Below are 16,116 nucleotides of genomic sequence, written 5' to 3'. Positions count from 1 at the left end.
TCAAGTACCACTGGCTGCGAAGCTGTGGTCTTGCAAACTTCCACACAGGTTACAAATGAGTCCTCATGAAGGTGTAATACAACTCCAGGAGTTGCAGTTGAGTCTCCATGCAGAGCATTTGGAGACCCATTGACATCCTTTATCTGCAGAGAGCCGCCCAATGTTCCAGGAGGCAGCCATGAGCATTTGTCTTTTTTTCCAGGAGACTGGCCTGCCTGAATCTCCTGGTTGGCAGTACTGAATACAACCCTGCTTTGGCGTTTCTTGAGTGATCAAAGTAAAGCTTTTTGTTGCTGACTTACTTGCTCCTGAAATAAATGAGCCAGTGAGGAGAAACTCTCTGAATCTCCATACGTCAAAGTTAACAGAGGGGCTCTCATGTTTGCCTTACCTCCCATGCCCCCTCACAAAAGCCCTCATCAAGGTCAATTGGAAGAGCTCCCTGTTATGCCTCAGAACTGTGGGATGAATCACTGCTGTCCATTCCTGGCAGAAAGAGTGCTTGAGTGCATCTTGTGGGGGACTTGCTTCCCTGAAGCCCTTATCTGGCATCTGCAGTCCCTCCATGACCTGGTGCAGTCCAGCAAATGCACCAGACCGGCTGCTAGTATGCCAGCTCACCCTGCTTTGCACTTCCTCAAGGGTTGCAAGGTCTCAATGTTCACTATTTTTGCTGTGCTGGTCCTCGTTCCACCATGCCAAGCTTATAAGGTAGAACAAAAAGTTTGTTCTAACATATTTCAGACTGAGGTTTTGGAGGCATTTGGACAGACAGAGTTTACAAGTCAACTGTAATCTACTTTGGGACAATGCTTATGCTTAGCTGTACCGGATGATTTAGAGGCTTTATATGTCCCACAAAGCCTGAGGCACAGGTTAGCCTGGGAGCTGGTAACTCAGGTTGTAGTTAGCACCTCTCCCTCTGATAGTGGCTGTCTACAGTAAAAGAAAGTCTAGAAATGCTTGTACTGTCCATGGTGAAACACTGGAACTTCTAGTCCTAAGACTAAGTGAGGACAAATTCTTTGTGTCCTAGAAGTGGTTATTCTCCCCATAAATCATAAACGGACATGTCTGACTGGATTGGGAGAGAGATTTGCGTATGGCCCAATTAATTCCATCTTCGTGCACTTGAGGTGGAAGAAGAAACATTTTTCAGGCTGTTTATACACCCTGTTCTGAAGTTTTCTGCCTGCAGATTCCTGTTCAGCTCTTTTTATAATACTAAAAGTGAGGAGGTTAGAGTGACTTTGGTTATGTCATATAAGAAATATTTGAATAAAAGACTCCTCTGGAAGGCTATAAAAGAGAAAAACAGCCCTTAAACAGGAATATGACAGTCTGTCAAGAGGCAGGTCATCAACAAAACATTGAGGAGTAAGGGAAAAAGATGGTGGGAACCCTGTGGAGCACAGTGTAGTCTCAGAGCCCAGCCACAAAATGAAACACAAAATCTTGTAAGGGACAATTGACAGAGCTGAAATGGGAGTCAGCTAGGACAGAAATGTTAGGTTTTAAACTTTGCCAAACTGTGCCATTTGCTTCTCCTGGAAGCAGTAGTTACTTTAGTTGATTAAAACTAAGAAAAACTGAAGCCTAATTAGATATTGTCTTTGATTCCAGGAAATAAGAAAGTTTTCTAGTCACTGGGAAAGCAAAAGAAGAGCTTTACTGTTAACACAGGCACTTAGACGTACCTCTTTCTGTTGTATTCTTAAAAGGTTGGAAGTAGAGGATGGGAAACAGCCGTGAACTGGGTTGTCCATTACAGCCACATTTTTTCTTCCTCCTCTGTGCTTCAGGCTATTTATTCTTGCTGGGAGCTTTCAGAGTTGCAGAAAGAACTCTTTTACAAATCTGAAATGCTGTTTGTATTCCCTGGGTGAATTTGTGTTCCTCATTTGTGCCTGATTCTTGTTATTTATGTGTGGGCCCCTTAGTTGCACAGCCTTTGTTAATCTAGTTACGCTTAGGAAGGACTGAAGTTTCAGTGATTTTCAGAAACACGACGATTTAGGGCCCTTCTTGTAAAGAAATTGTATCTGGATTCGACATGTTCTCCGAAGTTTCATTGTTCACAGAACAACTGATTGCAGTATTTCTATGAACTGCATGAAGTCTTCACCCTGCTGGGTTTTAATTAAATGCAAAATTACCCAAAGCTCAATTTGCCTTTTTAAGAAGTATTTCGTAATATGTTTCAAGTTGGATGTCCTGGCTCCAGCTGCTGCCACAGATGCTTTGTGCAGAGATGTGCTTTCTTTTGGTGTGTATAAAACTGTCTAATATTCTGAAAAAATTACTTTGCAAAATGCATATCCCCGGTGCAGAGTTGTGTTGATGACACAAGTATCTATCAAGGCAGTTTAATGATGCTCAATGTTGCATTGCAGTTTCTGTTAATCTGTGGGGAAAATCACTGCTGTTTTGTTTTCCTTCGGTAGTGGCGTATTGAAGCTGATAATTTGCACAGAGAAATTTAGGTTGGAAGGGACCTCTGGTGGTCATCTGGTCCAAGCTGCTGCTCAAAGCATGCTCAACTAGATCAGGTAAATCTTTCCTTGTACTAATTTAAATTTCCCGTTTCCCAATTTGTATCCATTGCCTCATGTTCTCTTACTCTGCACCTCTGAGAAGAGTATAACTCCATCATCTCTGCAGCCTCTGACTGTAACTGTAGGCAGCACTAAGGTCTCCCCAGAGCCACCTTCTCTTCTCCAGGCTGAACAAACCTAGTTCCCTTAGGCTCCTGTGTATCCTGTGCTGCAGCTCCCTGACCATCTTGGTGGCCTTCCACTGGACTTGCCCTAGTGTGTCCATGCTTTTCTACTGCTGGGAGTACTGAAACTGGGTACAGTACCCAAGATACAGTCTTACCAGTGGTGAGTAGAGAAGAATAAACACTTATTTTGACCTGCTGGCTGCAGTCTTTGTTAATTCAGCTTCGTACACACTTGGCCTGCTTTGTCACAAGGCATATTGCTGACTCATATTCAGCTTGTTGTCCATTGCAGGTCCTTCCATGCAGAGCTGCTCCACAGCAGTCAGCACGCAGCCTATACTAGAGCATGGGTTATTCTCCTTCTCCAGCTTCTGGTTCCTCTGAGTAGCCTCTTGACTGGCCCGCACATAATCTGTGAGCTTGCTACAAGTGCACTTCATTTCATCGTAGTATCAGTCCCTCAGTCTCTGAGGGGTACCATTAATAACCAGTTGCCAGCTGGATTTTGCATGGATAATACAACCCTTTGAGCCTGGTAGTCTGGCCAGTTCGTCACCCAGATTTTCATGGCAGCATTCATCCTAAGGTGCTGAGACTGGTGGTCTTTGCTATTTACTACTTTTGAGCTATAAAAGCTATATTCAATCTGAGGAGCCTGGTTTTGATACTTTGTACGTTTATGGGCATCTCTTTGGAGGTGAACATAGGTTTTCCTCTTTCCACTGAAGAGGAGCTCTGTGTTGAATGGTGGTTGATTGGCCAGCCAAGACTGGGGAGGTAGTGGAAGGGGATGTGATAGCCTTTTCTGATGAGGCAGTGATACTGGATTTTAGAGGTGAGAGCACACCATTGTAAGCATGAATGGCTGCACTTGTGAGCAGTGATGAATAAGAGATCCCCAAAATAAGAAAAGATTCTCTATAAAATCAAAAGATGTGCTAAAGTATGCAGTCTGCATTAACGCATTTGTACCCACAGGTATATACTTCTTGAGGTGCAAGATGTCTGCCCTAAGATTGATTTCTAACAGAACCACCCAGCAGGCCTTGTCTAACTCTGATTACACCTGGGACTATGAGTACTATGAGTATGGACCAGTGTCGTTTGAAGGCTTGAAGGCTCATAAATGTAAGTTCAGTAGAGACAGGCTTTACTGCAGCTGAGCTTCCCACTTTTAATGTTCCTACTCTTAATTTGTAATTGATTCTACGAAAGTATCTCATATTTTTTTGAATTCTCAGCAATTGTAGGTATTACTCCATTAGAGTCTTTGTTATTCTGTGCCTTTTTGTAGGATGCTTTTCTTGTGCATGAGAGAAGTATGGATTTCTTTGCTGTGGTAGAAATTTGTCAATACTGAGATTATCAGACTGTTTAGAACAGTTTATAACAGCAAATGCAGCCGTTGCTGCTTCTGGTGACTACTTGGTATGATCTGTGTTGCTTTGTTCTTGTTTCTGTTAATGCTGAAAAGTGGTGGGCACCCTTACTGCTTTTGGTTTTTAAGGCTTTTAAAAATAAAAAAAAAGAAGAAATTTCTCTTTCTGAGGAAATTTTTTATCACTGGGACTTTCTTCATAGGAAGAGTATTCTAAATTCAGCATTCTGGTAATACTGGAGCTGTTTTAAAGTAGAATAACAAGTGGAGGATGGGACCAGAGAGATGGAAAAATCTGGGTAGGAACTGAGAGGAAATTGAGCTGGGACAAGCTACTGCAGCTGCACCAGCATTTATCAAAAATCTGGACAATGGATTTGGCTTTTAGAATTTTTTATTATTTTTTTCTTTTAGGGGGAGGTGGTTGGTGGGGGGCAAACAAAAAGGGAGGAAAAAACCTGAGAGACTAATTCAGATTTACTATACCTGTGTGGGAAAACTGGGGAAGTTAGAGATCACTTCTCTCAAGTCCCCCAAAGTTATATTATAACACTAAGGAAATCTTTGGGTAAAATGCAGCTGCTACTTCCAGCATGGAATTCAGTTGGCATGCACGGAATCTCCCTGAAGATAGTTCCCCAGGCAACCCTGCAACCTTGGCATATGCTAAGAGAAACTGAACGGAGGGTGAAGCAGAGTGAAGGTCCTGCAGCCGGGCTCTGTTGTACTCCCTGCGGGAGCTTGAAAGGGCCATGCACTGATAAACCGCACACAGCTGCCAAACAAGCAAACTACATTTGTCTTTTTAAAAGCAAAGAGAGAGGATTTTACACGCATCAGTAACAAAGCATGTGTGACTGGAGTTACTCAAGCTCCATAGACATAGAGATTAAAAAAATGGAAACTTGTGTTATTATGGATAGCCCTGAACAGATACAAGGGCCTCCTACAATGCTGGGATGAACAACACTGGCAAGCAAAGAACTGAAATCAGAAAAATGCAAAGTTAAAGTCATCATTAGCCTTTGAGGAGGAGGCAGGAGAGAAACTTGTGACTGAGAATAATAAATTTAAAACTGAAAATAATTATCTTGAAACAGAGAATAACTACCTCGAAATGAACCCCCTTAAAATAAAGTGGACTGTCTCAGAACTCTGCTTGATCTAGTGAAATGCAAAGAGAAGCATTGTTGGAAAAGCAGTCCTCTGTTGCAGTCAGGCAGATTTGCCAGTCAGTACATTACTCAGACCCCACGACTTGAGAAGGAGACATTTGGTGTGAGTGATGATGAAATCACGGGTAACCCCCATTCTGCCTCTTGTTCGGTTCCCTTGAACCATTGGTTAAGACTGAGGCTGCTGTTCATAGCGATGGGGAAATTCAAGCTACTCCACATGAAGTCCCCCGGTCTGCATATTCTGATGAATTTTTTAGATTTGATGAAACTGCAGGAAAAGCATTCAAAACAACCAGAGGAATCAGCAGTGGAGTTTGCGTGGCAAGTTTCCCTCATGGGGCAGACTGAATTCTGCTCAGTAAGGAGGAAGGACAAGGCTGTTGGGGACCAGGAGTGTTTCTAACAACCATGCTGGGAGATCATAATTATTCTCTAACTGCACAGGCTGCATTCTGGGCAGGCAGTATAGAGCCTCAGGAGAGAGGAGACTCACTGGTAATTAAAATTGTAGGCTTATTGAACCTGTCTGAGTCAGTGCAGAAGCACTGGTCCAGGGTGGGATACATACTTTCTGCCTCATTTGTCATGCAAAGGATTCAGACTGAGTAAGGGAAGTGCCTGCAGTGTAAAACTGCAGCTGAGAAAGGCAGATCTCCCTTGGCTTTGCACAGTCAGGAGGTTTTGGAGAGGTTTTGTAAGGCACAGAAAGACTTGTTAAAGTTATTAACACTTCTTAAAAAAAACTAAAGCAGAATTTAATTTTTAGCCTGAGTTGTGCTTTACCCACCTTCCCTCCCGCCCCCCCCCAATTTTGCTGATTACTGTCTGTATTTTTACTAAAGTTAGGTACTCAAAAAATGTAGGTGAGCTTTTATCATGCTTCTAATTTATATTCCATCCTTCCACTTAATCAGAGGCCAAACCTGATTACAAAGATCAGCTGCAGTGCTTTGTAAGTTCCTTCCTTTTTAGCTACATGTGTCAAGGCTTGTGATGGGACTAAAAAATACAAGTGATAGTTCCTACCAGATTGTAGAAGGTACAGCAGCAAAGCAGGTCTTGGATTGCCACTGAAGTGATTGCCCTGCATTAAGTGTGGCAGCTCAGCTTTGCTGTCTTCGCTCATTCTAGACAACTCTTACTAGAGAATGGGACAGATGAAATAACCTCTTTTCAGGTGGAGCTTGAAGTACTTATGAAAGAGGTTGATATTGAATTGGTGATCTAGGAACCTAGGAAAGCCCTTTTCTTTTTTTCTTTTTCTTTTCCAAGTAATTTATTACTTTTTTTTTTTAACTGATAGGTTGGAGTTGGCTCTGTTCACCTTGGTGTTACTTCATGCATGCTCAGAGGGCTGAGTTTAATCTAGTACAGCACTGTAACTTACGTTGGAGAGCTTAAAGGGGAGTGGACTCTAGTTTAACTGATGCAGCTTGGCTGTGACACTTGGCCAGCTGTAAACTCATCACTGTCCCTTCTTAAAATCAGAGGTGTGCAGCTCCCTTAAAGAGAGAGGTGTGTTTTATTTTAAACTGTTATTTATTTATGATACACAAAGTATTTCACACAAAAGGGAGGTTACTGTTTTGGGCCGTAACGTAAGATGAATTACAAAAGAGAAAGTCGGAGGCCACTTTTGGCTTAATGTTGACTTAATTAATTGTAGACAAGGACAGGTTCCTAGTAATTTAAGGTACGTACAAAGGAATTCAGAGGCCTGGATTTTTGAAAGCAGAAGAAGATTTATGTAGGGACCTGTGAAGACAAATGTTGACAAAACAATCTAATACACAAAAATACATTTATTAAGGAAAGTGGAGGGGGGGACAATGAGGTGCTCAGGTGCCGCAAGGACTTTTCAAATATATGACTGCAAAGAAGAAAGAAAAAAAGATGATTTATGAGCAAAAAGTGTGGCCTTTGGCTGAAAAGGAGTGAAGGCAGGAACTAGGTTTTGTAAATTACAGCTTTAGAAAGTAAATAGATAAAGATAGCTGGGAGACACCTGTGACTGGCAGAGATAAGAACGAAATCCTTTTTTGTACCTGTGGAACAGAGGAAGCTTCAGTAATGTTAGAGAGAGGTAAAACAGGTAGGAATGATCAGGGGAGTCTGAAGTGCTGCCAGGATGTTATGAGCCTGTTGCAAAGGAGAGGAAGGCTGATACTGCAACTACAGAAATTCATAGGATACCTTCCCAATCTATTTATAACTTGGGACAGTATTATAAATGTAGTCCTACGTACCGTATGTTTTAAATATAAACGTTGTGTTATGTCCGGTTTTATGTTGAATAAATGTTTAGAAGTTGGTGGGCTTGGATAATTTGTGCTTAAATGAAATACAGAAGAGAACTTGGGCCACCTGCTTTAATTTTAAACAAATCCAGACCACATAACTGATACAGCAGAGGGCTGGAAGTGCCTCAGGAGCCTCAGCAGGGCAAGGAAGATGTAGCTTTAGGCTCAGTAAATTTAACAGTCCCGCTGGGGAGGAACACCAAACAAACCACAAGACAGCCGCTTGTTATTCACCACAACCTGCTGGCGGGTGTGAGTTTTGTGGGGAGTAGAAGTTTATCAGAGTCTTGATTTTATGTTTTTCTTGAAATTGTTTTGGGATTTTCTTTTTTCCCCTCTTTTTTTCCTTTAAGGTTGTGTTTTCTTTTATTTTTTTTTTTGGTTGTTTTTTTGTGATTTATTTTGGTTTTTGTTTTTGCAGCTTGATCTCTGTGAGTATTTTTTGGACATCCTACTTGATCAGACTTTGCATGCAGGTTATCAATGCAGCTGCATATCACTGAAGCATGTCTGACTAATTGGTAGGTACTAGTAGCTCTAAGTAGTAATTTTCTTTTTAATGTGACTCTTTCTAGATGAAATTTTCAGGTACTACAAAAGCTGGTAGGGTGGTAGATAATCATGAGATATTGTGTATTAGTAATGCCAGACACAAGATTCATCTCGAGCTACTGAGTTCAGACTATGCATATAGAATGATTCTGAGAAAAATGTAGGGCTCATAATGCATAGACTCACATAAACTAACTCGTAACAGTATGCTTTGAGTAGAAAGTAGTGTTACAAACTCCCTGCCCCTCCCTTTTATGAAGACCCGTACTTGAGCTATCCTCTAATTATTTTACAAACAGTGTTGAAAGGGGGAGATGTGACAGAGGAGAGACGGAATAAGTGGTGCAGTGGAAGGCTTGAAACTTAATCCCTTTTTCTGGTAAAATAAGGAGATTAAGGAGTGATTTGTGATAAAGTATTTTCACAGAGAACAAATCTCAAGTTGCAGCAGGCACTTGGACTTGGCAAAAAAATAGCAAATGGTTTGAACTGATTTCCAGTCTACAGAACTGCCTTTAAGCATGGAAGATGTTTCATAGTGGGAGAGTGATTAACTTTTGGGGTCAAGCATCAGGCAGAATAGCTGACTCCTTGTTTTCTGGTGTCTTTAGTGAGTCCTGTAGGAGATTCAACAGGCTGGCTAGAGTTCCGTGCTCTGCCTGCTGGCACTGGGTCATGTAGCTATACAGCCAGCATGGATCTTTGAGATTCAGTCATAGCTGTGTAATGAGAGGTTAAGGGTAGATCAGACACCTGTCCTGACCAAGGCTTCCCTCTTGCATGTTTGTGTGTCAGGGCTTTTTAACTTCTACAGTGGAAGTTTTGAAAATTTGCATAAACAAAAATTAACCAAAACAATGGGTGAAAAAGTACCTGTATAATGTGGGTCCTGGACTAGATTATATTTCGGGTTAGTGCTCTGTAACTTTGGGCCATGCTCATCAGCTGATTGCTGTTTGTTGAGACAAATATGTTTGTCTCACTTGTGCCTCTAGGCTAAGTTTGTGGAAGCTTTGAGCTTCCTTCGGGAGCAACTCTGAAGTCGTAAGTGGACATAAATTCATTGTAAGTAGGACTGGCGATTTGTCCATGGGTCCATTTACTACAGCAGGAACGTTTTACGCACACAGGCCAAAAGCCATGCTCTTTCTAATTGTTTCTGCATTTGGCTATTGCTTGGTGCCTTCCTCTTAATTAACTGGTGGTTTGACTTTTTCATCCAAACCCATTTGGCTCTCTTGACACTGTACTGCTGTCTTCTGTACTCAAGTTGGGTCCCAAATTAAAAATTATTCAAAAATGTCTTGTATACGTTGGTTATTGGTATTTGTTGAGGTAGCAAATAGTTTTTACCTGTGGTTCTGTTTATTTCAGAACCCACTATCTTACCACTGAAAGAAAGGTAGGTCTTCCTAAACCTATTGTGTCAATGAAATCCATCAAACCCAGAGACCTAACAGTCTGGGGTAGAGATCACTTAAAACAGCAGGAGTTCAGTCCTACAGGGTCAGAGGTTTTTGCTGAAAATCAGATAATCCTCCCTTCCGAGTTCTAGCACTAAAGTTCCTTCCAAAGCAATGTTTGGAAATGGGCCAGCCATCACAAAGGGAGCTGCTCTTACTTTACTAGCAAAGAGAGTACAGTGTCTTCCCTCTTTCAGCTTGTTTCTGGTTTGTCCGGACATAAGTAACATTTGGGCTAGAAATGAGAGCTTCAATGTCAGCTTTCTGTTTAAAAATAGATAACAGTAAATCTGATCATCTTTCCTTTGTTGCTACCCAGGAGTAAGCTGCAAAGTCTTTTGGGGTTTGCAGTCATGCTGCATGTGAGGAAGCTTCCTGTAAGTGGAGGTGAAATACTGATCATCTTGTTTTCTCTTTTTCACCAGATTCCATTGTGATTGGATTTTGGGTTGGTCTTGCAGTTTTTGTTATCTTCATGTTTTTTGTCCTGACCCTGCTGACGAAGACAGGAGCACCACATCAAGAGTGAGTCTGAAAACTGGAACAAATCCAGCCTGATAACTAGTGTGTCAGTTCTTTTGCAGACCCCAAAAGCAGTGACAGTGCTGATATTGTACTGGCTCAGCACCATGATGTTCTAGTCTGTCCTTATGGAAGGATGCAGTCTGTCTTTGTTCCTAGCCCTTCTTGGAGACCAATTCTGTAGAATTGTTATTAATCTGTTCTCTATTTAGCAACTAGTCGGTAGGCATACAGTGAGGGAAGGGAATAGCTGCATGTCTGCATTTTCATGCTAAAATGAAGTTGGTGGGTAGGCTGCCAAACAGATGGTTTTAAATTACTGTTCTGCAGATAAGTGGGGTCATATTAGGTAGGCTCATGTTATGATGGAGAGAAACAGAAATGTGAATATTGACAGAGTATATACAAGTAAAGAACAAGGCAGATGTTAAATCAAGGAAGCTGAAGACTGGCAGGCTTACACGCTTGTGTATTCAGGTCCAAAATGTAGGTATTGGTAGTGTTTACAAAATCTTCCCTTAACCCTGTTGCTCCCTAGTCTCAGAGTGTCTCAGTTTCTGCTGAGAAAGTCCAGTATATGCTGAAATACCAGATCAGCTCCACATGTGGTTAACACCAGGGTCCCCTGAAAGTCACAAACTAATCTTTTTTTTTTGTCCTTTTTGTTCTTTCTGGCTGATAAGTATGCACAGACTGCCTTGCCTTGACCATTTATCTGCATTTGCACAGCATGCAGACTGTCAGCATCCCTTCCTCTACGAAAGTTTAAACCCACATCTCTCGTCAGACTAGCGTACCATAAAGTAGAAGTAAAAAGCCCCTCTGGAGAGTGAGATTGCTTGCAGGCAGGTAGCAGTGATGAGAAGCTGATTGTGAAAGGCAATTGTTAGTGCTTATCACTTTCTAAAGCAGCCTGTCTATCTCTACCTGCTGAAGGCCCTTTGCTCTTTAGACATATGTAGGCTGGCTCTGAAACTTCATGTAATAGCACATCTCTGGAGACAGGGCCATATTAGAGAGGACGTAAGTATATCGTGACCCTCTTTTGTGCTCCTGAGGTTTTGCTTCTATGAGAAGGAAATAGAGGAAGAAAGATGGAGCTTCCCAGAACTGACTTTCTAGTATTTTTGCCTCCCTTACAGACTGTCATAAAGTTGCCAGACTGTGGTCCCAGATGTATTTAAAGTCCTCCTAAGTGTTGGTATGCTGCCCCTTTTTGCTGGAGATCTTGTTTCTTAGCCAAGCATGGGAGTCTGTATCCCACGTGAATTTGAAAGGGAAATAAAGTGATAAAGTCAAATATACAGCAAAGATTTCAACATGTCAAGAGTTTGTACATTGTAAAAATATACTTTCAGGTAGCAGAGACCTGCTTGGTATCTCCCACTGTTCTGCTTTCTTCATCAATTTTCTTGGAAAAGGTTGCCTAGAGAGGTTGCCAAGAAGGGGACCAAAATCTCCAGTTTTGGTCCTCTTCGATATTCAGATGACCTGACCCGAATTCGGAGTTGGCCTTGCATTCATCAGGGCATTAGGCTAGAGACCTCCGCAAGGCCCTTGCAATCTAACTCTTAATGTAATTTTTCTTCAGTTGTTGAAGAGAGCCCACTTATTCCTTTCTGTATTTGTTTTGAACTTCTTTGCAGCTTTGGGAGCTGTGTTTCAATGCTTGCCTACTTACTATGTGTGCTGAGTTGGCACCTTGAACAAATTTGAGTGCTATTTTTTTGAGATTTGATAACCAAATGTGTATGGTACAGGAAATAGATCATCCAGGAATATGGTAAGGGCAGTGAATACTGTTGTTTCCTCTTATTTTTGATACATGTATATAAAAACTGCAACATAAATACCTACCTGTAGAACCAGTGCAGACTGTGGTTTTCAGTTTGCTTTTACCTTCTGTCTTTAATGCCTGACTGGATACCATGACTCATCGTTTCATTAGTGGGCTGTCTTGCAGCCCTCCTTTAGAAATAGATGTTAATGGGATTCCTAGGCCTTGGGAGAAAGCCAGCCTCATTGATGCATGTGTCTCTGACTTCAGTTAAGTCAATTTGGCTGTTCTTTTAAAGTACCATTAATGTGAGACATAAGTGTAACTGGGTTCAGATGGCTGGATCCAAAGTAGAATACTCTGATTTCTCTAATAGTATGCTTTTCTTGGCTCAGTATAAAGGGGTACAATAGCATGTACTTACCAAACTTGTACAAGATGTTCAGCATCAGGTACAGTCTTATACCAGAGGAGAAGAGTCAGGATATGGATGGGGAGAGACAGAAATTTAATTAGTTGTGGAAATGATGTCTGTTGCACTTCTGTTTTGTTTGCTTGCACATTAGTATGCGTAGAACATTAGTTTGTGCAACAAAAAAATTGTTGACAATCTGAATTTCTGCCTGAAAAGTACTGCCCTTCATCACTCAGAAGAAGACAGGACTCTGTTTCTGCCTTTAAAAACATCCTTACAAACACACTGTGCAACACACGCATGTGTTCGTGTACTCTGTCTGTGCAAAACACAAATATTGGCTGATGTCACCTCAAAGCTTCATGCAGCTGTTGAGGCAGGTTTTTCAACTAGCTGCAGTAAAGGTGGAATGACTGGTAATGTTTTTTTAAGAAACCAGTTGATTTTGGTTAAGGATTGGTTAGTTCCCTTTGAGATGCCAAACAGTGCTATGTTGGGGAATTTGCTACTTACTTCTTTCCATGGTTTGCCAACTACCTCAGGTCACTTCAGGGAGTGTTTAGAGAAGGGCTGTTTTAGCTATAGAACTCAAGTGTTAGTCCCAAACCAGTATGCACCTGTTAGAGGGTCAAAATGGTCCATACCCTGACAGTGCACTCAAGTCCAGTGGGCAGAATCTAGAGCCTAGTACTGAATCCTGCACACCAGAACCCAGCATCATAGGCTGGAATTTTCCCGGGAAAGGAGCTTGGGTTAGTTCACGGGCAGTGCTTGTTTTGAGTGGTTTTGTGTATGTATGCTGCTTGAGGTGTCTGGCATTCACTTTTCTGCTTCCTTGTGGGCAGCTTCTGGGACTCAGAAGGTCCCATTGGCCCAAATGTTGTGAAAGGGATTTGATTGTCCAGGTGGCCGTGCTCCCTTCCACAGTAAAGCTGGGATTCCTGAAGCCGCTATTCTTATTTTGAGTGTTCTGAAAAGATACACGCTGAGGTATACTTGCATGCTGTAATGAGCAAGACTACGATTCCTCCCCAAGATACAGAAAGATAAGTGTTTGTGGATTTCAGAATCCAAAAATACCACGGTGTATTAGATCATGTGTTTTCCACTCATGAGCGCAGGATTATTCTCTATTGTCTGTCCTTAACAGTATGGTCATTATAAAATTTCTTTGCATCTTCCATTCTTTCGTTAAGATTAGGTTGCCACTGCCAGTCCTGTGTGCCCCTCGTATGGTCAGCCTTTGCTCCTTCTTAGCTCATGGTTTGTAAAGTACTTTCCACACCTATGAACAGGTTTTACTTCTCTGATGGATGCATTTTAAGCTTTCTTCCAAAGTCACTTCTTCCTAGGCTGTTATCCTCTTTCAGTGCTTATTTGCCACCTCTGCTGTCCATGCCATAACACTACATAGAAACTGTTAGTGACAGATTTGCAAAACCATATATGCCAATTAAATTTGGAATGGTACTTTCTGTTGCATTATAAGTACATAAATGATAGTCATCAGTTCTGAAGGCTACCACAGTATTATTCCAGTTTGTTTGCCTCCTGGTGTGCATACAGCAGTACTTAGTTGCCGGACTGTTTTCCATCAATTTAAATACTATGCTTCTACGTGCTTTCCTTTGAAATGCAGAATGAGCCATTACAGTTTTGACAAACTTACAAGACTGCTTTGATTTGAAGGCTAGTGTTAACTGATTTTGTTGGGACAGAATCCTTGTTTTGTGTGATGGAAGTAAATTAGCATGTTTAACTATGACTGAAAGACTGAAAGGTTTTCTGAGTAGATTTCTGAAGGTGCCATGAGGCTTTTAAAAGCATGTAGGCACTTACCTCCTACTGCAGGCTCGAGGGAATTAAATGACAGCGTTCTTCTGAAAATCTATGTACTTGCTGTGTGCACTTAGGTGTCCAACTATCTGGCTCTAGTGTCATTTGCTAGGAGTTCACATGTAAACAATATGATTTATTAATTCTTATGTAACAATTCTTACTTAGCTTTTATTCTGAGAATGTGTTTATAGAGTTTTCACTACTCATCCTCTGAATACCTCTGCTGCCATTCAGATGCAAATTACTTGCATTTTGTCATGACAGTATATAAATTCAGCCTGACAAAGAATGCATTACTAGCTGTAGAACTAACATCCAGCATGAGCTTTCTTCACCCCCCGCTGTTTATGGCTCCTGCACAAGGCCATGCAGATTGGAGCTGGTTTGAGCTAGCACTTCTAGAAAACTCTGAGAGGTGCTGAAATCATAGAATCGAATCATAGAATCAGCTAGGCTGGAAAAGACCTTTTAGATCATCAAGTCCAACCATTACCTCAGGACTGACAAGACCACCACTGAACCATGTCAATGAAAGCCTCATCTACACAGTTTTTCAACAATTCCAGGGATGGTGACTCTACCACTTCCTTGGGCAGCCTGTTCCGATGCCTCATCACCCTCTCTGTGAAGAAATTGTTCCTAATATTCAGCCTAAACCTCCCCTGGCACAGCTTGAGGCTGTTACATCTTGTCCTATTGCTTGTTACTTGGGAAACTGACCCCCACCTCACTACAACCTCCTTTCAGGTAGTTGTAGAGAGCAGTAAGGTCCTCCTGAGCTTTCTCTTCTCCAGACTAAACCCAGTTACCTCAGCTGCTCCTCATCAGACTTGGGCCCCAAACCCTTCACCAGCTTTGTTGCCCTTTTCTGGACCTGCTCCAGCACCTCTTTGTCTTTTGTGTAATGAAGGGCATAGAACTGAGCATGATATTTGAGCTGCAGCCTCATAAGTGCTGAGTACAGGGGGATGATCACTGCCCTGGCCCTGCTGGCTATGCTGTTGCTGATAAAAGATGTCCTTCCTGGGCTATGTGTCTGAATTGTTAAGACTGCCAGACTTTACAGCAGTCTTTAGTTCCAGCTCTCCTCATTTGGAAATCTCAGTGACACTGACTGAAGTCTGTGAAAGGGATACTTTGATGTCCAGACAACCAAGCACTCAAATTATCCCTTTAGTGACAGCACTGCTGCCTATGTCTCAGAGGTTTTTTCTCACAAGTGTTTGATAAGCCATTCTAAACAACCTGTTCCTACCTGATATCAAAAGGAAGTACTGGAGAGTATTTCTAAGCTCATTATTTATTGAGCTCATTATAACAGTATATTGATTATTAGAAGTGCCATTTAAGAGTGCTCGCATTAACTTATTCACGTGGAAAATCATCACGACAAATCAAGACTTAAAATAACTCAAGCAGAAAATAATAAACAGTGCTGGCTTTTAGAGTGTGTGGTAGACAAACCATAGGGTTTCCTTCCTTCCTGATCGTAACAGCTGCTGAAAGCAAATTTGCTGTTAAAAACTTGAGTAGTTTTACTTTGTGTGCTTATTGTATTTCTCTCTTTGCTCCCTAGCAATGCAGAACCTTCTGGAAAAAGATTTCGCATGAATAGCTTTGTGGCAGATTTTGGAAGGCCTCTGGAGTCGGAGAGGGTCTTTTCTCATCAAAGAGCTGAAGAATCACAGTCACTTTTCCATTTCTGTATTAATGAAGTGGAACATTTGGACAAAGCAAAACAAAATCAGAAAGGTCCAGGTTTGGAGAGTAATACCCACTTCCAGGAAGCTCCCAAGAGCAGTGGTATGTTTGAGGAAGACCTACATTGCCTTACAAAATTTAACATTCCTAACTTTGTGAATGCTGAGCAGAACTCTTCACTAGGTGAGGATGATCTCCTCATCTCAGAGGCACCAATCATTTCAGACAGCAGATCAGTCATGCAATCATCCCATCGGATCCTTGACTAA

At 41.7% G+C, this 16,116-nt stretch overlaps 1 protein-coding gene across 1 annotated transcript; it reads left to right on the top strand.

Moving 5' to 3' along the window:
* Nucleotides 1-3,723: 3,723 nt before the first annotated feature.
* MRAP2 (melanocortin 2 receptor accessory protein 2) lies at nucleotides 3,724-16,116 on the top strand (the record flags this gene model as incomplete). The annotated part of the gene is made up of 3 exons (XM_080615637.1): nucleotides 3,724-3,850; nucleotides 10,019-10,118; nucleotides 15,723-16,116. The coding sequence occupies 3 exons, from the start codon at nucleotides 3,724-3,726 to the stop codon at nucleotides 16,114-16,116; spliced, it is 621 nt and encodes a 206-aa protein (XP_080471763.1).

The sequence above is a fragment of the Psittacula echo genome (assembly GCF_963264785.1).
Source record: "Psittacula echo genome assembly, chromosome: 4".
NCBI lineage: Eukaryota > Metazoa > Chordata > Aves > Psittaciformes > Psittacidae > Psittacula > Psittacula echo.
Note: the sequence above shows the minus strand (reverse complement) of the source record. Positions and strands in the feature narration are given on the sequence as shown.